This window comes from Pipra filicauda, unplaced genomic scaffold (genome assembly GCF_003945595.2).
Source record: "Pipra filicauda isolate LSUMZ 115617 unplaced genomic scaffold, ASM394559v2 scaffold524_size386432_pilon, whole genome shotgun sequence".
NCBI lineage: Eukaryota > Metazoa > Chordata > Aves > Passeriformes > Pipridae > Pipra > Pipra filicauda.
In genome coordinates, this window is record NW_024104670.1 from 255,889 (window position 1) to 277,572 (window position 21,684).

Below are 21,684 nucleotides of genomic sequence, written 5' to 3' on the forward strand. Positions count from 1 at the left end.
GGTCCCCTCTGGACCACCATGTCCCCCCGTGGGCCACCATGTCCCCCTGTGGGCCAGCAGGTCCCCTGTGGTGGGAGCAGCACTTGCCCCCTCATTTAAGTAGCCTCTGGAGGTCCCGTCCCAGCCGAGCCCTCCCTCCCTCCTTCCCCGGGGCTGGTGGATGTTCCCAGAGCAGCAGAGACCCTTTGGAGCATAGTGCGGTGGGAGTAGGGTGGGGGTGCCTGGCGTATTGTTTGGCTATCGTTGTGCTGTGGGGCGGTAGGGGGGGGGGGCCCCCCCCCGAGGGGGGGAAAAAATAAAAAGGGGGAGGCCCGGGGGGGAGGGCCCGAGGGGGGAGGGGTGCGGCGCGAGGGGGGAGGGCCCGAGGGGTGAAGGGGGGAAGGTTGAGGCCCCGAGGGGGGAGGGGTAGGCGCTGAGGGGGGACGGGGAGGCCGGAGGGTGGAGGTTGAAGGCGAGGTGGGAGGGGGAGTCGCGAGGGGGACGGGTGAGGCCCTAGGGGGGACAGGCTGCAGGGGGAGGGTAAGGGGGAGCCCTATGGTGGGAGTGGGCGACGGGGGGAGGTGGCCCCGAGTTCCTAATTCCCCGACTGCTTTGGTGGTTATGCCCCCCGGGGTAAGTCCCGTGTTGGTTGGGAGTGGCTTCCTATTTTTATTCCCCCCCATTTTTTTATTTGCTCCCCCCCATTTTTTTATTTTCTCCCTATTTTTTTTAATCTTCTTCCCGTTTAAATTTTTTATTTCTCAAAGAGAAAAAATCCCACTGGACTTTTACCAGCCCACCCTGGTAACGAGATCCACAGAAGCCCCCAAAAGCCCCCAAAGGACTGTGATCCCTGGGAGCTCTGCGCCACTCCAGCCTCATTCCCGGTGGGATGGCAGGATCAGGGGATTGTTCCTCCCTCCCCCGGAGTGCAGTGCCTTGGAAAGCCTTCCACGCCACGAGAACACCTCCATTTCCCGGGATTTTGGGTTTTCCCTGAATGTTTCTTTTCAGTTTAGGTTAGTTGAAAGGATTTTTTTTTTTTTTTTTAATTTTTGGAGTTTTTTTGAAGCCTATGAGATAATGGCAGAAATGGGACGTGGGACAGTTTTCCTCCTTCTCCTCCTTTTTTTCCCTGTGGAGGTGAGAACCTGTCCTGGGGAGGAGGCCAGGGAAGGGCTGAGGGAATGGCTTTGGCTTTTCCCTCCTCCCTGCAGGAACAGGAAGAAACCACCACCAAAAAAAAAAAAAAAAAAAAAAAAAAAAAAAGAAAAAAAAAGGCAAAAAAAGTCCCTTTTTGGTAGGAAACGTGGGATTAATCCTCATCTCCTGCGTAATCAGACAGTGGGAGCTCCATGCAGAATGGTCGGGGGGGCCGAGGGGTGCAGAATTCCCCAGGGAATGTTCAATGAGCAACTCACCTGAACGTCCCTGGGGCCACTTATGTCTTCTCCCCCCCCTCCAAATCTCTCCAGGTGGGGTGGAAAACCCTCTTCCTGAAATTGGGCACATTTTTTTATGAGCTGATAAAGATCTATATTTTTTTTCACTATTTAATGATGGTGAATCCCCCCCCCACACCCCCCTCCCTTCTGCAGGAAAAACTGTTCCCACGAGAGAACCCCAAACATAAAAGGAATGTCAGATGGTCGCTGATTCCCGTCACTCTTACCGCGGATTTTCCACCCGAGGGAGGTTTTTAAGGGTCTGGTTTGGATGTGGAGCAGTTTGGGAAGGGTCAGGAGCTGCTGCCGCCTCTCCCGGGCAGGGAAGGTCTCGTCTCCAGCTCCAGCTCCGGGTTTTCTGCGGCAAATCCAGCCAAAAACAGGGATTTTTTTTCCCCCCAGATCGGAGCAGGAGGGTGGGAAAGCAAAAAAAAAATGTTAGGGCTGATTTTGAGGGAGGGGGCGACGCTGGACCCGTGGGATCAACCCCCCTTGGCGGGGGGGGGGCAACTCCAGGCTAAAAAGAGGGAATTTGGAACAAAACTGGCACTGCTGCTTTTGCTGCTGGTTCAGAGGAGACCAGCCCTTCCCAGCAGGTTCCCCGGGAGCATCCCTAAAAAACCACCAAATCAGGAAAGCAGGGGTGGGGAAGGAGGGGTGGCAGCAGTTCCTGTCCCGGGATCCTGCGGGAGGGGGGCAGAGCCAGGGATTGCTGTGCTGTGAGAGATGAGAGAGAGAGAGAAAAAACCCATAAAAAACAAAGAAAGGAAAAAAAAAAAACACAAAAAAAAGAGGAGAAAAGAAAAAAAAAAAGCTACCTCAAGGTATGAAGTTACCTCAGCAATTGATTATTTTTTTTTGTTGTTTTGGTTTGGTTTTGTTTTTGTTTTTTTCTTTTGTTTTGTTTCGTTTTGGTTTTTTTTCGGGGGGCTTGCTGATATTTTATATAAAAGCTGATAGTCTTGAATATTTTATTTTTTTAATGAAAAGAGAAGTTAAGTTTCATAATTTCTTGTGAGCCAGGAGTTATGTGCAGGTAACCAAGTGTTATGAGCTCTCTATGGAGAACGACAGGAATTCCAGACATAGTGGAAAAGATGGCAGCAGCTTCTATATTTGGATATTTTTTGGTTTTGGCCTTTTCAAGCCAGCTGATGAATTCCACCACACCACAAGAGCTGTCAGATGTCGCGACTCTTCGAGACCTCGGGCAAATTGGAGAACCCACCAGTTGGAAAAACTTAATTTCTTTCCTTTTTTTTTTTTTCTCATTTTTTTTTCCTTTTTTTCTTTTTTTTTTTTTTTGTGGGTAATTTAAATTGGAGTTGGGGGGGGGGAAGAGAAAAAAAACAAACAAACAAACAAAAAACCACACAAAAAAAAACCAAAACCCACCAAAGCAAATCCTGCCGCTGGCTGAAAGGCTTTTCTCAAATCCATCTCCAGCGAGAAATCCACGGATCCCAGAGCTCTGGGAACCAGAAATCTTCCACTCCCGGGATGTGAGGGCAGCATTGACTATGCAAAGTGGGGTTACAGGGGTTTTGCTGGTATTTAAACCACACCAGCTCAGGCGAATTATTTTCAAGCTACTCGGAAGCCATATATATATATATGTATTTATATATATATATATATTTCTATATTTATATGTATCCCAGAACCCAAACGACCCGACCTCCCGTGGTTGCCACGGGGGCGGCGTCGAACCATCTTCTCCACTATGATGCTGTGAAAATATTTTACAAAGAGATTTTGCCTCCGTTTTACCGAGGGAAGAAAGAAAAAACAAAAAAACACCACAAAAAAAAAAAAAAAAAAAAAAAAAACAACACAAAAAGAAAAAAAAAAAAACACCAAAAAGAACAAAAAAAGGCGATTTTAATAATTTAAAAAAAAAAGAAAAAGAAAAAAAACCTTTAAAAAAAAAAGAAAAAAAGTGAGAAGGAGAGAGAGAGAGAAATTAATGCATTAGTGGGAGCCAATTTTTTTTTTTCTATAAACGCACATCGAGGGGAGGGAGAGAGAGAGAGAGAGAGGACAAATCCCACCCTGAGGATCGAGGGGGATGAGCCTCTCCCTGCTCCCAAATGTTCACAGGGTGTTTTTTGGTTTTTTTTTTTGTAAAAAAATCCCATTTGCTATTTTTGTTTTTTTTGCTGTACCTGCAGGAAAATTCAATTGCTCCAATGCTGGGGGAGAGGGAAAGAAAAAGAATCCAAAATTCCGTGGTGACAAAGGGAATTTGGTGCTGCTGTTCCCATCCCACCGCCCCTCAGCTCCTCCCCTCCGGAATATTTGGGGTGGGAGGAGCGTGGAACCCCCCAGGGGAAGCCCCGACCCTTTCTTCCCCTCAGTTTGGGGTGAAAGGAGCGGGAATTGGGGCCTGGCAGCTCCCGCCCCTCGGGCCGGTGGGAGAGGGGCTTCCATGGCTTTTCCTCGTTTTCCTTGGATTTTTTTTGATTTTATTTTTTTAGGAAGACTGGCATTTGTCCTAGGGAAAAAACAAACAAAGAAACAAGTGTAACACTTGACCCCTCTGGCTCTCTCCATTCTGTTCCCAGCCTCGCTGGGGCGGCGCCTTCGGACAGCGGCGGGTTGGGAATTCGGGGAATTTGGGGCTTTTCCCACAGCAAAGCGGCTTTTTTTGGGAACCGAGGGACAAAACACAACGAAACAAAAGTCCCACCAGCTCCCCGAGCGATCCCGTCGGATCTGGTGGCTGCAGGGACCCGAAATCTGGCGGTTCAGGGAAACCTTTGGTGCTTTTCCCCCAGCCCCGGCCCGTCCCTGCCGCCGGAACTCGGGAGCGAGCGGCCGGGGCTGTTTGGGTTTTTTTGGGGGGAATCCCGTTGTTTTCCCGAGGGAAGTTGTTTATCTATAAAGTGATTTTGCAGTAAGGAAGAAGCCCCCGAGCATCTCCCGTCTTTCTCTGGAGCCGCAGTGAGCTGGGAAGAGCGAGAGGAGGGATGAAGTGGGATCCCGGGTGGGAGCGAGATGGATCCAGCCTGGAATGAACGAGCGGGGAAAAATTCCCTGGGGAGCCCCAAAAGCAGCAGGAAGGATCCCCAGCCCTGCAGCAGCTCCTCTGTCCTCTCTTTGTGCCAATAGAAGGTAATTTAGGGGAGCCCAGAATTTAGGGATGAGCGGCGCCGCCGGCTCCTTGTTTTTCTCCCGGCAGGAATAATTCGGGTTTATTTTTTTCCTTGGAATTTCCCCCCCCGTGAACCAGGAGCAGCCCCAGCCCTGCCCCCTCCCGGGGGGTCCGTGGGGTGAGGAAGGACGTGGAGCTCTCAGTTTGGGGCAGGTGTTGTGAGGAGGCTCCGGGCAGGAGCGGGAACAGCGCCCGGAATTCCTGCTGGATGCTGGGAGGAGCCGGAGGCAGAGCCGGCGCTTCTGCCACGGGGCAGGAAGGAAAGCAAAGCACTTCGTGCCTCGGTTTCCCCCTTTTTTGGGAAGGACGCTGCTCTCCTAATTCCCAGGGCCGGGACGAGGATGAAGAAATTCCCCCCTTGGAAGCGCTCGGTGCCGTATCCCGGGAGAGCCTTGGATTTGGGGTTCACCTCGGAGTCTCCTCGTGCCATCCAGCTGGAGGAAAAGGAAAGAAAAGGATCCCAAATCCCAGCTGCCATCTCTTCTCTTCCGAGCTCTGCCGCTTTCCCGGGCCCTGAGAACATCCCTGGGTTCAGCAGTGGGATCCTGCTCCCTCCCCTCCCTGGATCCCGGCTGAGAAGCGTGGAATGGTTTCCTGGAATCAAACTAGAGGAAAACCCCTGTAAATATTGCAAAGAAAACTGGCTCCGAGTCACAGCTGGGGTTTCCTGGGCATTATTCGGGTTTGGGTTTATTTTTTTTTTTTTTTTTAGCGCTTAAAAAAACAACCAAAACCAACAGACCCCCGGCAAAAAAGAAAAGCAGTAAAAGTAGTTAATCAGTGCCAGAAAAAAAACCTTTTTCTTTTTTTTTTTTAATTTCTAGCTCCAACTTTGAGTGTTTTTGTTTTTAGACTCCGAGAGAATCCATCAGAAACGCAGACTTGCTCTAAGACAGTTGAAGACATTTCCTTAATTTAATTCCTTTCGGTCTTCCCTCCCTGTCCCTGCTGCTCCTCACAACGTAGGCTTTTGGATATTTTTGGAATTTTCTTATTTTCAGAGGAGGTTGTGGATTTGGGGTTTTTTTTCTGGGGAGGGGGTCTCTGATTTATTTTCTTCAGGTTTTTTTAATTCCTTTTTTTTTTCCCGCCGTAGCTTTTTTTGGTTCTTGTTTGGCTGGACTGGGTGTGATCCTGTGAAACGCGTTTCCTCCCGAGAGGGCACGGAGGGATTTGAGCATCCTCGGGCTGTGCCCTGAGCACAGCCGGGATTTTTCCCGGGATTTGGCTGTGGATTTGCTCTGGGAGCAGCGATGGGGCAGCAGGAGCGAGCGGTGCTTGAGCCTGGGAGGCTGCGGGTGTTGGTTGGTGGGAGCCGGAGCCTGGAATTGGCCTCGGAGCAGTGCTTGGGAATCACTGGGCGAGGCTGGAATTAACTCGGGATGACCATCGGTGGCTCCACATCACCGTGGGGAGGAGGGATCCTCCCCCTTTCGGTCCAGTCAGCCTTTCCTCACGTTTTGGTTTTAATTTATCCCGTTTCACTGCTCGGGGACCGTGGATGAGATTCCAGAGCAGAGCGAGACCGGCCGGAGGCTCTTAAATCCGGAATTTTCTCCTGGAGACCGCGCAGGTGCTGCCAGCTGGACACACACCCGTGCAAAGCACAAACTACCTCAGAGCTGCCGGGGGGCTGGGGATGGCCGGGGGTCCCTCCTCACCCCCAATCCGCAGGGATCCTTCCCAGGCAGGGGGGAGGAATTCCGGCATCCCGGCTTTGGGAATGGCTGCCTGGTGCTGGGAGAGGAGGAGGAGCAGAGCTGAGGAAGGCTCTGCAGGATGCCAGGAGGGCGGCGGGGTGGGACAGTGCCCGAGTTGGACCCCTGGAAAAGTCAGCCCGGGGCTGACTCCGGAGCGTGTTTGATCCCAGCTTCCTGGGCGTGACGGAATCCCTGCAGTTTGTTATTGGAAGGTGGAATTCCTCGGAGGAGGAGCAGGGTGTGGCAGTGGGATCCTCCACCAGACAGTGCTGGGATGCTCTGCTGGAGCATGGCAGGATGTTCTGCCAAAGTCATGGCAGTGGGATGCTTTGGTGGACCGTGGTGGTGGGATATTCCATCGGATCATGGTGGTGGGATATTCCATCAGACCGTGGTGGTGGGATATTCCATCGGACCGTGGTGGTGGGATATTCCATCGGATCATGACGATGGTGGCATGCTGTGCCATCCTCTGCCAGACTGGCGGGCTGTTCTGTGGGCTGGTGGTGGTGGGAAGCTCTGCCATTCCATCCTGGAATGCTCGTCCAGGCCGTGGCAGTGGGATTCTCCGCTGGTGGGATGTTCTGGCAGACCATGGCACTGGGATGTTCCACTGGCCCGTGTCCATGGGATGTTCTGGCAGACCATGGCACTGGGATGTTCCACCGGCCCGTGTCCATGGGATGTTCTGGCAGACCATGGCACTGGGATGTTCCACTGACCCGTGTCCATGGGATGTTCTGGCAGACCATGGCACTGGGATGTTCCACTGGCCCGTGTCCATGGGATGTTCTGGCAGACCATGGCACTGGGATGCTCTGCTGGCCCCCGGCACATCCCGTCCCCTGCGGTTACGAACCACGGGCAGGATTTGGGTGCTGTGGATCAGCACGAGCCAGCTCCCGAAGGGATATTTTCCTTAAAACCGGAATGAATTACAGAATTAACTAATTACAGAATTAGCCTGAGCCCTGGGAGTCGGGATGTGCGACAGCTGAGGCATTTTTTTGGAGCAGTTTGGGAAACGGTCTCTGCGAATCGACACCGGGTCCGGCAGGAGGGAGATTCCCGCTGCTCTGGGGCAGGGAAGGGCTGACCTGGAGCACGGCCCCAGCGCTCCCATCACTCCGTGCACCATCCCGGGAAATCGTTGGGATTGACGGGCACCAGGGCAGGAAGGAATCTCAAATGTCCACCCCTGGCTGAGCGCCCGCTCCCGGCTCGGCGGGGCGGTGGAACCACCTCCGGATCCACCTCGGGATGGAATTCCTGGGCTCCAGGAGGAAACCTGGCCTTAAACCACGACCCCTCCCTGTGCCTCCGTCGGCCTCTGTGGATGAGCTGGAACCAGGCAAACTTTCAGGGTGGCTCCAGGGGAGGGAAACCCGCCGGGAATCCCGGGATGTTCCCAGGGCCCGGAATGCCCTCGGGCTCCGTCCTGGGCCACCACCTTCTGTATAACCAAGTCAGTTTTGTTTATCTACCTCTTAGCCAATAGGGGAACTCTAGGTAGTGGCAACTCCACAGGCTGTAGTTTAGGGGAAAATTAAAAAAAAAAAAAAAAAAAAAAAAAAAAAAAGAAGAAAAATTACTCTCTTTTTCCAAAGAAAAATGTTCTTTAAAAATAGAATTTATGGGCTTTCTTTTCACTTTAAAGTGGCCGTTAGTTGGTAAAGCTCCAGACCTCACCAGTCCCAAATTTTTGGGTTGTGACTGATTTTATGATCTGTATTTTTATTTTTTTTTTAATACTCGATCTTCCATGATATTTTTTTTTTTTTGTCGTTGTCCTTTAGAACTTGGAGATTTCCTTCTTCCCTCTCCAATCCACCTCCATCCTCCTCGCTTTTCCCACCTCCCTGCTTTGGGCTGGGGGGGGAATTGTGGTTGATCATTTTGTCGAGGTTTTATTTTTCCAGTGGGGTTTTATTTTTTTTTGGGGGGTGAGGGGTTTTTTTTGGGGTGATGGGAGGGTGTGGGGGGGCGATGGAGCTGAATTTGGGGTGCTGCATCATCGGCTTGGGGACACCCAGCACCACGTGGGTGCACCCAGGGGTGCTGCTTCTCCAAGACAATTTCAGGCTGTTTAGGTAAAAAAAAAAATAAAATAAAATTGTACTTTCTGTGATATTGTTTTTCCTCTTTTCCACTGATTTTTGCCTTTCCCCCCTCCCTCTCCTCTTGCCTCTTCCAATCCATGTTCCTTCCGTGTTCCCCGGGCAGGAGGGATGTGGAGTTGGGACTGTGGGTAGATCTGGGCTCTGTTTCTTTTCCAACGAGGATGGGTTTGGGTTTTTTTTTTTTTTTTTTTTTTTTTTTTTTTTTTTTTTTTTTTTTTTTTTTTTTGCCACAAACCGCTTTATTTCCACTGTTTCGTTTTTACAAATAAAGAGAAAAAACAGACAGAGAAACAAGCAAAAAAATAATGAAGTGTTTGTGTGGTTTTATGGGGCCTGGGGGGAGGAAAAAGGAGAAAAAGAAAGGGAGGGAATAGAGGAAAATGGAGAAATTAAAGGGAAAACAAAGGGGGGAACTGAGGAAAAATTGAGGGGGAAAGAGAAATAAAGGGGAAAAGGGTAATAGAGGGGAAAAAAGGGAAAGGGGAATAGAGAAAAAAATGATAGAGGGGGAAATAAAGGGGTGAATTGATGGGGAAGTAGGGAAATAAAGGGAAAATGGAGGGAAAATAAATCAAGGGGGAAAGAAATAAAGGGAATAAAGGAAAAATAGGGAAAGAGGGGAAGAGAAAGGTGAATAGAGGGGAAGGAAATGGGGGAATAAAGGAAAAAGGAATAAATAAAGGGAACTGGAGGGGGAAATAAAGTGGGGAAATAGAGGGAAAAAATAAAGGGGAAAAGAAATAATGGAGATAATAGAGGGAAAGTTGATTAAAAAGGGGAATAGGGAATAGAGGGGGGAAAGAAATACAGAGGGGAAATAGAGGAAAATAAGGGGCGAAAATTGGAGAGAAAAAAAATGGGGGGAAGAGGAAAAGACAAATGGGAGAGGAAAAATTGGCGAAATAGAAGAGAAAACTGGGGAGTAGTGGGGGAAAAGAAATAAAGGGGTTGAGCAGGAAAAGGGAGAAATAGAGGACAAATGGAGAAATAAAGGGGAACTAGAGGAGAAAAAGTAAAGGGGAGAATAGGGGGAATAGAGGGGAAAATGAATAAAAAGGGGGAGGTAGGGGAGTTAAATCGAATAGAGGGGAAAATAGAGAAATAAAGAGGAAATAGAGGAAAAATAGACCAAGGGGGAAATAAGCAGAAAAAAAATAAAGGGGAAATAAAAGGAAAAGGTGAACTAAAGGGGGAAATAGAGAAGAAATAGAAGGGGGAAAGAAATAAAGGGGGAGTAGAGAAAAAAGGATAAATAAATGGAAAATAGAGTGGAAAATAAGGTAGGAAATAAGAGGAAAATAGGGAAAAGGAGAAATAAACGGGTACATAGAGAAAGGGAAAATAGAGGAGAAATAGAGGGGAAAAGAGAAATAAGGGGGAAATTGAGGAAAAATGGATAAATATGTGGAAAAATAGAGTGTAAAATAAATAAAGGGGGAAACAGAGGAAAACAGAGACACAAGGAGGGCAAATAAGGAAAAAAAAGAGAGGAGCGAAGCAGGAAATGAGGTGGGAAGAAATAAAGACAGAAATGGGCTCTGAGCGCGGGCGGCAGCTCGGGGACACCCCCGGGACACCCCCGGGACACCTCCGGGGACACCCCCGGGACACCCCCGGGACACCTCCGGGGACACCCCCGGGGACACCCCCGGGACACCCCCGGGGACACCCCCGGGACACCCCCGGGACACCTCCGGGGACACCCCCGGGGACACCCCCGGGACACCCCCGGGACACCCCCGGGACACCCCCGGGATGCTGCGGCGCGTCCCGGGCCGGGCCCGCGGGGTTTGGGGCGCTCGGGACCCCCCAGGCCCGGGCGGAGCGATGGAGAGGGCGCGCGGAGCCTCCCGGTACACCCAGCGGTCCCATGGTGTAATGGTTAGCACTCTGGACTTTGAATCCAGCGATCCGAGTTCAAATCTCGGTGGGACCTCGCTTTGTTTTGTTTTGGGGTTTTTTTTTCTTTTTTGGGGGGGATCCTTTTTTTCTCTTTTCTCCCTTCCCCGTGGCGCGGCGGGAGCGGTGCCTGAGGGGCGACGGGGGCGGCACCGGGAGCGCCGCTCCCGCACGGGCCCCGCCGCGCTCCATTTTGCTCCTGAGCGCCCGGCGCTTCCTTGCGCACTGCATTGCGCAGGAGCTCCGCAGTTTCCCGCCTCTGATTGGCTGCGTTGGCTGTCATTCAGGTAGACCCCGCGTTTCTATTGGTTGATGAGCGCTTCGCCCCGCCTCCCACCTCGGCAGCCAGGAGCCTTCTGGGGAGTTCGTGCCCTCCGTTTCCTATCGCTGATTGGCTAAGAGAGATGTCATTCTAGTAATTATGCGTTTGGGAGCGCGCCTCGCCCCGCCTCTCCCCCCAGCAGCCCTCTTGGTGGGTTCGAGCCTTCAGCGCGCTCTTGTTTTCCTATCGCTGATTGGCTGATACGGATGTCACTCTAGTAATCCTGTGTTTTTACTGGCTGAGAGCGCGCCTCACCCCGCCTCCCCTCAGCAGCTCGGAGCTTTTGTGGTGGGTTCGAGCCGTCACGGGGGGAGTCGCACTCTTCCTTTTTCATCTCTGGCTGAACGAGCTGTCACTCTCGCAATCCCGTGCTGCTATTGGCTGAGAGCGCGCTTCGCCCCGCCTCCCACTTCAGTCGCCCGTAGCTCTCATGACGGCTCGAGACCTCACGGGGTGGGGCTGTCGCACTTTTTTTATCGCTGATTGGCTGTGCGGGCTGTCACTCTGGCAATCCTGCGTTTCTATTGGCAGGGAGCGTGCTTCGTCCCGCCTTTCCCCCTCAGCACCCCCGAGCCCTCGTGGCTGGTTCGAGCCCTCAGGGCTCGTCGCGATCGCTCGTGGGCGCTGAGAGGCCCCTCCTGCTCGTCCTTTAAGCCGCTGCTGCTCCAGTAGCGTCCCGAATCCCTTCAGCAGCGGCTTAGCCGGCTCTGACGCAGGTTTCCAGCCGTTTAGCGTCGATTAACGGGTCAATCCCCTCCGGCCGCGGCCCCATTATCGCCCTGGATTAGGGGCAGCTCAGGCCCCGGTGGATCCGGCCACCTCAGGGCCGTGACAGGAAAGTGCCATTTTCGTACCTAAATAGACTGAAATTGTCTTGGAGCTGCGGTTGGGGGAAGCAGCACCCAAGGGTGCTCCCCAAGTTAATGATGCAGCACCCCAAATTTAGCTTCATCTTCCCCCTCGTGTTACTGCTGTCCTGCCAGCCCCTAAAAAACCCGACAGAAACATTAACTCCATCAACAAACAGGTTCTGCCACCCCTGAGAAAACCCCAAGGAAACCATCAAAAACCAGGATTCTGCCATCCCTTCCCACCCACCCCCCCCCAAAAAAATAAACCCATCAACTCCATCAAAAAACCAGGATTCTTCCACCTCTCCAAAAAAAAAATACCCAATAAACCCATGAACTCCATCAAAAAACAGAATTCTACCGCCCCCAAAAAAAAACCCCAACAAACCCATCAAAAAAATAGAATCTTGCCACCTCAAAAAAAAACGAAAAAAAAAAAAAAATCAAAAAATGTGATTTTTCCACCCCTCCAATACAAAGAAAAAAAAATAAAAATCAACAAACGTATCAAAATTCAGGATTCTTTCACACACACCCCCCAATAAAACCATCAACGCCATCTAAAAGCAGGATTCTACATCCCCAAAAAAAACTCAATAAAAATTGTCAAAACCCAGGATTCTGCCAGCCCCCCCCAAACTCAGTAAAACCATCAAAAAACAGGATTCTGCCACCCCCCAAAAAAACTCCAAGAGAACCATCAAATCCATCAAAACTCGGGATTCCACCCCGCTGCATCAGGGAAGTGGGGAGGATGGAGGTGGAATGCTGAGGGAAGAAGGAAATATCCAGGTTCTAAAGGAAAAAAAAAAAGCCATGGAAGATGGAGCATTAAAAAAACACGACTCATCAGTAACAACCCAACATTTGGGTCCCGATTTAAAGTGAAAAGAAAGCCCATAAATTCTCTTTGTAAAGAGTATTTCCTGCTCCTCGGTGCTGCAAGAAGAGGCAGAGGCTGTGCTCGAGCTGGAGGGTTTATTGAGCGTCTGCAGGAGAAAAACCCCACCTTGGTTTCGGTGGGGTTTTGGCTGGGGAGGGGCAGGGTGGGGCTGTTCTGGCTGCAGGGGAGAGGGGGGAACCCCCTGCCTGAGGAAAATCCGCTTCCTTGTGTCTGTTCTCTGCAGGGACCCCCCTTTGGGGTGGCTGAAGTGCTGAGGGACCCCCTGTGCCTCATTCCCAGCCCCAGAAGGCAGGAAAACGCTGCTCCCAGTGGGATCCAGAGGTATTTCCTCGCAAGAGAACCAGTCCCGGGTCCATCTCCACGCTCTCCTGGAGCCCCAGCAGCAGCTCCCACGTTCCAGCAGACCCACACCCTCCCAAACAGGCAGCAGTGACTCCTGCACCGTCAGCCCTTCCCAAGGAAGAGGAGTGGGAGAGGTTTGCTCCTCTGGCAGGAACGGTCGGCACGAAGCAGGAGCGGGATGGGGACGACCCTGGCAGGGACAGGAGCTGAGGGACTCGGACATTGAAAGAGCTGCTGCTTCTGTTCTGGGGTTGAGGGTCTGGGGAAGATTTGGAGAGTTTTCCCCAAAGATTAAATGTAGCTGTAATGGATTTAAAAAAAAACAAAAAAAACAAAAAAAAAACAAACCCAAACCAATCCCGAACAACAAATCCCACAAACCTTCCCCGCTGAAGGACTCAGCTGTGCCCCAGCGTTTTCCTGTCAAGCAGGGGGTGAAATTTGTCCTGTAAAAATTTGGGAGCAGGAGGATCCAGGCCTGGCATTGCTGTCTTAGGGCTGGAGAATCAATCCTGCCTTGCTCCAGGCGGTCCTGCCGGCTCCAAGCCAATCCCAGCTGCTGATGGGACACGGTGGGATGAGCCCCGGGAGCGGGGTGGAGGTGACACGGTGACACCGGGGCAGCGCTCGGAGCCCCCAGGGTCACAAACTGCCAGGGGGGTTTTCCAGAGGAGGAAGCGAGACTGGGAGGTGGAGGTGGCACCTCGCTCCTTCCCGTGCCCGATCCCCCAGGGATCTCCAGCCCCCGGCTCTCGATGGAAGGGGGCTGAGGGGGGGTGGGCACCGGCTGGGGGATCCTTAGGGATAAACAGGATAAAGCTGCAGACCCCTGGAAGCCTCGGTGCAGCGGGATGGGCTGAGGCAGCCGGGAGGCTCCTCTGGAGCCAGCGGGGCTCGGGGGGGGGTTGGAACCGTGTGAGAGCAGCCCCAGCTCGGTGGTTCCCTCTCCCCTTGCTCTGGAAATGCAGAAGTTGTGCTCGTGGGAAAGCAGAGCTCAGCTGTGGGAGCACGGACAGCGCTGAACCTCAGCCCCGGCGGCAGCGGGGGGGTGAGGGGGGAGGGGTTTTTGGGGGTTTTTTGTCTCTTTTTTTATCTTCTTTTTTTTCCTCTTGCTGTCCTTTAGCTGCACTACACTGTGGTTCTGGGCTCCTCCTCGGTGCCGAGGGCGGACTACGGGGAAAGCAGGTTTCTGACAGTCCTGGGTGGCACACGGGAACATCCCCGTGCCCGGCGGTGCCAGCGGGGCCGGGGGGGGTCAGCTTATTATACAGCCTCCCTTCTCCTTGAAGGGGTTCTTGTCCTCGGGGACCCCTTTCAGCAGCGGGTCCTCGCCCGCCATGGACTCGATGTACTCCTTGAGCTCTTTGCCGGTCTTGGAGACCTGCCAGGGAAGGAGATGTTCCATGTCTGGGATGGGATGGGATGGGATCCTCCCTGCAGAGCCACCCACGGACCCAAAGGGGACTGTGGCCAGGAATGTCCCACCCGGCACGGGGTGTCCCCAGAAGGATTCCCAGGGTGGTATGGACACCTTGTGAGGTGGGAGAAGGGGACCATGGCCAAACATCCCACAAAATGTGAGTGTCCCAAAAGCATCCCCAGGGTGCACTTGCCAGGTGCAGTGGGAGAAGGGAATTATGGCCAAGGACACCCCACACAATGTGAGAGTGTCCCAGGAGCACTCCCAGGGTGTTGTGGACACCTTGCCAGGTGTGGGGTAGGATCTGGGATGTGGGGCTAAGAGGGAATGTTCTCCTGGAGGGGAGAGGTGGAGTGCAGGTGCTTCTGCTGTGTTTGGGGGTTAATTTTAGGGCTTGTGGTCCTTTTCCTTTGCAGCAGGAAAGGAAGTCACCAGCAGGTCAGAGCATTTTGGGTGGGAAACTCACCATTTGCCTCTCGTTCTTCACCTCCTTCTTCAGCTGATCCAGCTCCATCTTCAGCAGCTCCTTCTCTGTCATGTCCTGAGCCATTTTGCCCTGGAACTGCAGGGAAATGGCTCGTTATTGGGATTATTGCTTTGTCCCCACAGTATTGCAAACCCCCCAGTGTCCCACTGCAAAAGGAAACCGAGGCAGGGGCCACCTCTCAATCCCCTTCCTGCCACATCTGCTGTTCCCAGATTTTCCTTTGCTCCTTCCCAGCAGGCACGTGGAGCGAGAGATGCAGCCTGAGGGCAGGGGAGGAGGATCCAGCCTGGTTTTTAAGGAGTTCTTTGCCACTACAGAGACTGTTTCCCCAAGAAACTGGGTGGAGGAGAGAGTGAGCCTGGATGGTCCTGGAGAGGAACCTCTGCCTTGGGGCTGTGGGAGAACCTGGATGCCCAGGTCTGCCAGCTGCACCGGATGGGTGTCCCGTGCCCGGGCAACAACATCTTTGGGGGTTTCCTAAGGAACTAAATGGATTTCACTTTTTGTTTCCTCCCTGTGCCTTTCCCCCAGGGATCTATAACCTGGGTTGTGGCTCCTTCATTGCTCTGAACTTGGCTGTTTTTATGCACTTGCTGCCACTGCAAGTTTTTGGGGGTTGTGTGAGTTGGAGAAGCCCAACCCTTTTCCCACAAAAGCCCCTCCAGGGGTTATGTGAGACACCCCCAGAGCTGACCTGCACTGTGAGATCTATTTTCATGTCCAAACTTGGGTTTTAAAGCCTGGGCAGAACCTTTTCAATCAACACAGAGGAGCTGAAGCTGAGCTGTGCCCTGGCCCTGCTCGGAAGGTGTCGAGCCCGAGCGTTGCTGTGCGGCCGCTCCCGTGGCAAGTGCCCCCCGTGTCCCTCTTCCCACCCATCCCTCGGGACACAACCAGCCCTGGGAGCTGCACCAGGAGCCCAGAGTGGCACAGCCCCCGGGGAAAGTGGCTCCCAAAGCGGGTGGGACCCACCTGGAGCAGCAAAGGCACTTACCTGGGGGGGCAGGGGGGCTGCCCCGCGGCGCGGTGGAGACGCTCAGAGCCCCATCCGAGGGGAGATGCTGCTCTCCTGCTCGGAGCTGGAAGACTCCTCCAGCTCTCTGGGAGGGCAGTGGGAAGCAGATGTCTTTGGCCCTTAAGCTGATAATGGACTCAGGAGAATAAGCTGGTCAGGTGTTGGGAATTAGCCTCAAAGTCCAGGGTAAGCAGCGGGGCTGTGGGGAGGGTGAGGATGGGCAGGAAGGGTGGGTGGGTGACTGGGACACCCGGGAAGTCCTTGAGTCCCTGCCATGGGTGTCTGAGCCTGTGGAGTGTCCAGATCCTGATTTGGGGTGGCAGGACTGACCCCTGGGGGGATCAGGGCAGCTTCCACCCAGTTTAGGAGGGGAACTGGGGCAAGGGGGCTGCCACGGCCTCGTCGGGGCCGGGACCAGCTTGGGAGGCTCTTGGTCCTTCAGGGTGTGAGGAGCTGGGCCGGTGCCGGAGGAAATCCATCATTTCCCTCGTCCTTGTGCCGGAGGAGCCGCAGGCTCAGGAAGGGCCAGGCCCTAACGAGAGGTGTCTCTCCTGCCTGGCTGGTGCAGAGTCACTGGGGCTGAGGATGGGCCCGGGCGGCCCCAAGGAAGCACCTGCGGGTGGAGGAGGAGGAGGAGCCCGAGAGGCCCCAAGGAAGGATCTGTGGGGTGGAGGAGGAGGAGCCCAAGAGGCCCCAAGAAAGGACCTGTGGGGTGGAGGAGAGGGTGGAGGGGGATTTCCAAGCACGGGGAAGTGGGAATTTCCTGCAGCCTCACCCCATGGGGATGTGAAACGTCCTCAGCAGAGCACTGAGCAGGACACGCTGTCCTGGGCAGGGAAAGGACGGGCGCCTCGTGGGGTCACTTGGCACATCCCGCTGTGCCCCGGGTGCAGCCAGGCCCGGGTGACCTGTGTGGGATGCACAGGGGCTTTTCCAGGGAGGGGGACCTGGCAGTGGAATCGCTGCCCTTGGCTGGCCCCCGCGCCTGGCCCATAAAGGCGAGGGGAAGGAAATGTTCCCGATGTGCCTTGGATCCCTGGATGTGCTCGTGCCTGGCTCAGCCCCAGCCAGGAGGGCAGCAGTGGCTCGAGGACGGCGGGCACAGGTTGCAGAGATGGGGGTTGGGATCATTTTGGGGATCATTTTGGGTCACTCCCCCCACCCTGCAGGTTCCCCCCGTGACTCACATCCTTCCCCACTCCCACCCCCTGCCCCGGGCAGGGCAGCCCCCCAGGCGCGTCCCTCGTGGGGCCGGAGCCACGCCGGCTTCCTTCCCCCCCCGGCGGGTGTCCCTCGGGGGGACGGGGACACGGCGGCGCCCGCGGGCCCTGCGTCAGCACCGCCGGCAGCTCCCAAAAGCGGCGGCGGGGCGGCCGCGGGGGAAGTGCGAGCGCAGCCCGGCAGCGATGTCGGAGCTGGAGCGGCTGCGGCAGCGGGACATCCCCGCGGGCCGGCAGGGCCTGCGGGAGCAGCACGGCAACCTGCACAGGGTGGCCGAGTATTGCGAGAGCAACTACCTGCAGGTGGGGGCACGGGGGGCCCGGCCCGGGACGAGCCGCGGGCCGGGGCTGCGGGGATGCTGCGACCACCGGGAGCCCCGGGGCGGTGGGATGGGGGTCCCGGAGGGGGGGTGGAGGGTGGTGGTGAGAGCTGTGCCCTCAGAGCCGGGACCCTCCACTCAGGAGCCTCCACTCACCAGTTCAGGCTTCCACCCGAGCATCTCCTGCCTCGGGCTCGTTTCCCCCTGCCTCAGTTTCCCCTCTTGCTCCACAGCTGCTCTCGCGGTGGGTTTGGGATGAAGGGAGAGTTCCCCAGGGGTTTGGTGCCTCTGGGAGAGGACCAGGGACACCGGGCTGTCCCCAGGGTGTCCGAGGTGTCTCCTGGAGGGCAGAGCTGGGTGCCTGCAGAGAAAGAGTGAAGCTGAAGCTCTGCTGCCATCCTCCTCCTCCTCCTCCTCCTCCTCCTCGTCCTCCCTGCCCGGCCCTCCCTGAGGGAAGGGGGACAGGAGCTTTTGGGATGAAATAGGGATAAAAAGGCTTCTTCTGGTCCTCTTTGCTGCGGGAGGGAGGGGTGTCTCTGCTGGAGGGATCTTTGCCAAACCTGGCTGTGGCCTTGCTGGCTCGAGCCAGACCCCGAGGCTGCTCCCAGGGGGCTGGAGCCACCGGAGCAGAACTGAAGGGGAAATGTGAGGAACTGTTTAGAGAACTGAGAGACCGTCCCCGGCACAGCTGGGGCCCGGCCAGGTGTCCCACGTGTGGCCTCCTGGTGGCATGGCCAGCTGTCCCCAGGGGTGGCGGGAGGCTGAGCCGGGCACTCGGCTCCAGCACCTGCCAAAAACATCCCGGGGAGGATTCCCAGTGGATCCCCAGTGCCGGGATCCACCCCCCTGCCGCGTGTCCGTGTGTCCGGCCGGTGGAGCCGGAGGAAGTTTGATGCATTTGGAAAGCAGAAGAGGCATCTCTGCCAACGTGTGACTCCAGCGTGGAGGGTGGCAGTGCCATGTGGGGTGGGCTCCAGGCTGGTTTCCCCCCCTCCAGGCTGGTTTCCCCCCTCCAGGCTGGTTTCCCCCCCTCCAGGCTGGTTTCCCCCCCCTCCAGGCTGGTTTCCCCCCTCCAGGCTGGTTTCCCCCCCTCCAGGCTGGTTTCCCCCCTCCAGGCTGGTTTCCTCCCTTCCAGGCCAGCGACAAGCGGAAGGCGCTGGAGGAGACGATGGCCCTGAGCACCCAGTCCCTGGCCAGTGTCACCTACCAGGTCAGCAGCCTGGCCACCGCCTTCCTGAGGCTGCTGGACCTGCAGGCGGCCCAGCTGCGCCAGGTGGAGGCCGATGTCACCTGCGTGGCCCAGGTGGGACCGTCCCCCCGCGAGGGCTTTGGGGTGGGCTCTGGGAAGGGGGGTCCGGGCAGCTCCCGGGGGTTGAAGCCCCGCTGGCCCTGCAGGGCTCGGGCTCAGTCCTGGTCCTCCGGGGCATCCCCTCCCTTCCAGGCAGGGACACGGGCTGGGAAGGGTGCTGGGACTCGGAGGGGGCAGCGGGGGGTGGGAGAGGCCGGGGTGGACGGTGGGCACGGCGTCACCTCCGCAGAGGGTGGACATCCACAAGGAGAAGGTGTCCCGCCGGGAGATCGGCTCGCTGACCGTCACCAAGAGGTTCCCGCCCTACCAGAAGATCGTGGCCCCCCCCAGCCCCCCCAGCCTGGAGCCCTACTACAGGAAACCCCTCAACTTCAGCGTCCTGGACGACATCGGCCACGGCATAAAGGTCAGCTGGGGCAGGAGGGGGGCAGGGGGGTCCCACAGGGCTGGGGGGAGGACTCGGGTGGGGGGCCCTGATGTCCCCAGCGCTGCACTGACGGGGGCAAGGGTGGGCTCAGAGCCCTCCTTGGGGAAGAACTGGGGTCTGGCCATGCCCTGCAGCCCCCCTGGGGACTCATCCTGCTGGGACTCAGTGCTCCCAGCCTGGGGAGGGGACACAGGCCATGCACGAGGGACACACTGGGGCACACAGAGGGACACACTGGGGCACACAGAGGGACACACTGGGGCACACAGAGGGACCCTGGGGCACACAGAGGGACCCTGGGGCACACAGAGGGACACACTGGGGCACACAGAGGGACCCTGGGGCACACAGAGGGACACACTGGGGCACACAGAGGGACACACTGGGGCACACAGAGGGACACACTGGGGCACACAGTGCTCAGCAAAGCCCACCTGGGGACAGTCCTTTCCCAACCCAGGAGGGGGTTTGGAGCCCTCCAACCCCCACGGAGCCTTCCCCAGCCCCGGAAGGCGCCCACGGGAGGCTGTTCAGAGGCCTCTGAGGCACGAAGGGAAGTGGTGACACCGGGCCCGCCGTTCCCACGGTGGCTGGTGCCGCGGGGCCGCCCCCGCAGTGCCGGCTCCTTCAGCGGGGCCGCTCCCACGGGGGGCCAGCAGGGACCTGGGGGGGCCAGCAGGGACCTGGGGGGGCTGCCATCCCCCGTCACATCTCCTCGTGTCCCCTGCCCACAGGACCTCAGCACGCAGCTCTCCCGCACCGGCACCCTGGCTCGGAAGGGCACCAAGTCCTCGGCGCAGGCCGTGGGCACCCTGGGGTGAGGATGGGTGTGGGACTGGGGGGTGGGCTCGGCCTGCCCGTGTCCCCCGAGCGGTGTGGCACAGCCAGGACCCCCGTGCCGAGCTGCCAGCCGGACGCTGTGCCCGCAGGAGGAGCGCCCGCGTGCCCGAGCCCGTCCAGCCGCCCGTGGTGCCCGAGGGGAAGCTCTCGGCAGCCTCCTCCACCTCCTCGCTGGCCTCCGTCAGGTACCGGCGCTCTCGGAGTGCCTGGGAAGAGCTGGGAGCTCGGGAGAGCCCCGGGGCAGCCCCTTGTCCTGCTGCTGCTGCTGGGGGAGGCTCTGCCTCGAGGTGGAAGATCGGGGGCTTGGGAGATTCGCTCCCCCTGGCAGGGCTTTGTCTCTAGGGCGAAAATGCCCTCTCCTGGAGAGGGTCCCTGCCGGGGAAACTGAGGCACGGGGTGGGTGGGGAAAGGGTTTGCACCCACAGCCAGGGGCGCCTTGCCCTGGCCTGGGGTGAAGTGTCTGTGCCCAGAGTGGGGGGCAGAGCCGGCTCCCCACCCTCCCCCCGCTGTTCCTCCGTCCCCAGCTCCAGTGGGACCCCGGCAGCTCCTGCTGAAGGAATCCCGGCCCCGCCACCACTGCCCTCCCTGCCGGGACCACCCGCTCCGGGACCACCCCCACCAGGGCCGCCCCCCCTCCCTGGCGCTGCCATCCCCCCGCCGCCCCCTCTCCCCGGGGCTCTGCTCCCGCCGCCCCCCCCCGAGGACTCGGCCGTGCTCCCCCCGGACCTGCCGCCCCCAGGTGAGTGCTCGGGGCTCAGGGGGCTCAGGGGGGCTGCGTGTGACCCCTGCCCCCCCCGAGCCCTTCACCCCTCGACCCTCTGGGGGGTTTTGCAGCCCCCGAGGACCTGGAGCCGCTGCCCCCCCCATCGGCTCTGCCCGACTTGGAGGACTTGGCCCCGCCACCGCCACCCCCCCCCTCAGAGGAGCCTTCCTGGGTCCCAGAGAACTACCTGGAGAAAGGTACTGTGGGCCCCCAGATCCCCTGGATCGATTGGGGCTGATTCCTTGTCCACAGGCACAGCCCTGAGGGCACAACCCTGCCCCACCCGTGATGCCCTGGCTGCTCACGTCCCCCATCCCACCCGTGCCCTGTCCCTCACATCCCCCATCCTGCCCTTCCCAGCTGTGCCCTGTCCCTCATATCCCCCATCCTGCCCTTCCCAATCCTGCCCTTCCCAGCCGTGCCCTGTCCCCGTGGTGCCCTTGCCAGGCTCCAGGTGCCCTCTCTCCCCGCAGTGGTGGCCCTGTATCCCTACACTCGACAGAAGGACAACGAGCTGTCCCTCCAGCCCGGCGCCCTCCTCTTCGTCAGGCGCCGCTACTCTGACGGCTGGTGCGAGGGTGTGCTGGGGCAGGAGCAGGGATTCTTCCCTGGCAATTACGTGGAGCCCTGCTGAGCCCCCGGCCAGGCAGCCCCTGCACCCCTGCACCCCAGCCCCCTGCACCCCAGCCCCCTGCACCCCAGCCCCCTGCACCCCTCCCCGGACCGGCCCCATCCCGCCCTGCTCGGGCCGCGCTTCTCCCTGGAATTCTGGCTTTGCCCGGCTGGGAAGGGGCTCGGGGAGCAGAGGGTGGCACCGCTGGCACTGCTGAGCCCTGGCAGGGCTGCAGCCCCTCTCCCACATCCCTCGGGAACGTTCGGCACCAGGACACTGAGCTGTCCCACATGGAAGCACAGCAGGTCCCGGGGCTGATCCCGGAGCTGCTCCCGACCCCTGGGAAGAGCGAGGCCAGCACAGGATCAGATCCCAGGAACGGGAGACTGGGCTGAGCACCCCCAAGGATGAGGAGGAGAGCTCCAGGAAACCTGCCTGCTGCCCCCTTTGGCTTGAGCCACAGGACCCAGACCCCCACCCAGACCCCAATCCAGAGGGATTCCCTGCTGGTATTCCCATTCCCTGACTTCCACCAGCCCAAGGAAGAGAAACAA

General features: G+C 57.1%; 2 protein-coding genes and 1 non-coding gene across 3 annotated transcripts; 2 read left to right on the forward strand and 1 right to left on the reverse strand.

Annotated features, from left to right (window-relative positions):
• Positions 1-10,262: 10,262 nt before the first annotated feature.
• Positions 10,263-10,334, forward strand: TRNAQ-UUG. The gene has a single exon. It is a non-coding gene; the product is annotated as a tRNA-Gln (tRNA).
• A 3,390-nt stretch (positions 10,335-13,724) lies between these two features.
• Positions 13,725-15,693, reverse strand: GNGT2 (G protein subunit gamma transducin 2). The gene is made up of 3 exons (XM_027737660.2): positions 15,618-15,693; positions 14,603-14,698; positions 13,725-14,097 (listed from the first exon to the last, which is right to left on the reverse strand). Exons 2-3 carry the CDS (start codon positions 14,684-14,686, stop codon positions 13,972-13,974), a joined length of 210 nt encoding a protein of 69 aa, XP_027593461.1. The 5' UTR covers positions 14,687-14,698; positions 15,618-15,693; the 3' UTR covers positions 13,725-13,971.
• Positions 15,694-17,035: 1,342 nt separating this feature from the next.
• On the forward strand, positions 17,036-21,204 carry ABI3 (ABI family member 3). Its single transcript, XM_027737659.2, has 8 exons — positions 17,036-17,161; positions 18,314-18,481; positions 18,717-18,893; positions 19,649-19,731; positions 19,844-19,939; positions 20,279-20,493; positions 20,589-20,714; positions 20,991-21,204. The coding sequence occupies exons 1-8, from the start codon at positions 17,045-17,047 to the stop codon at positions 21,149-21,151; spliced, it is 1,143 nt and encodes a 380-aa protein (XP_027593460.2). The 5' UTR covers positions 17,036-17,044; the 3' UTR covers positions 21,152-21,204.
• The last annotated feature ends 480 nt before the right edge of the window (positions 21,205-21,684 follow it).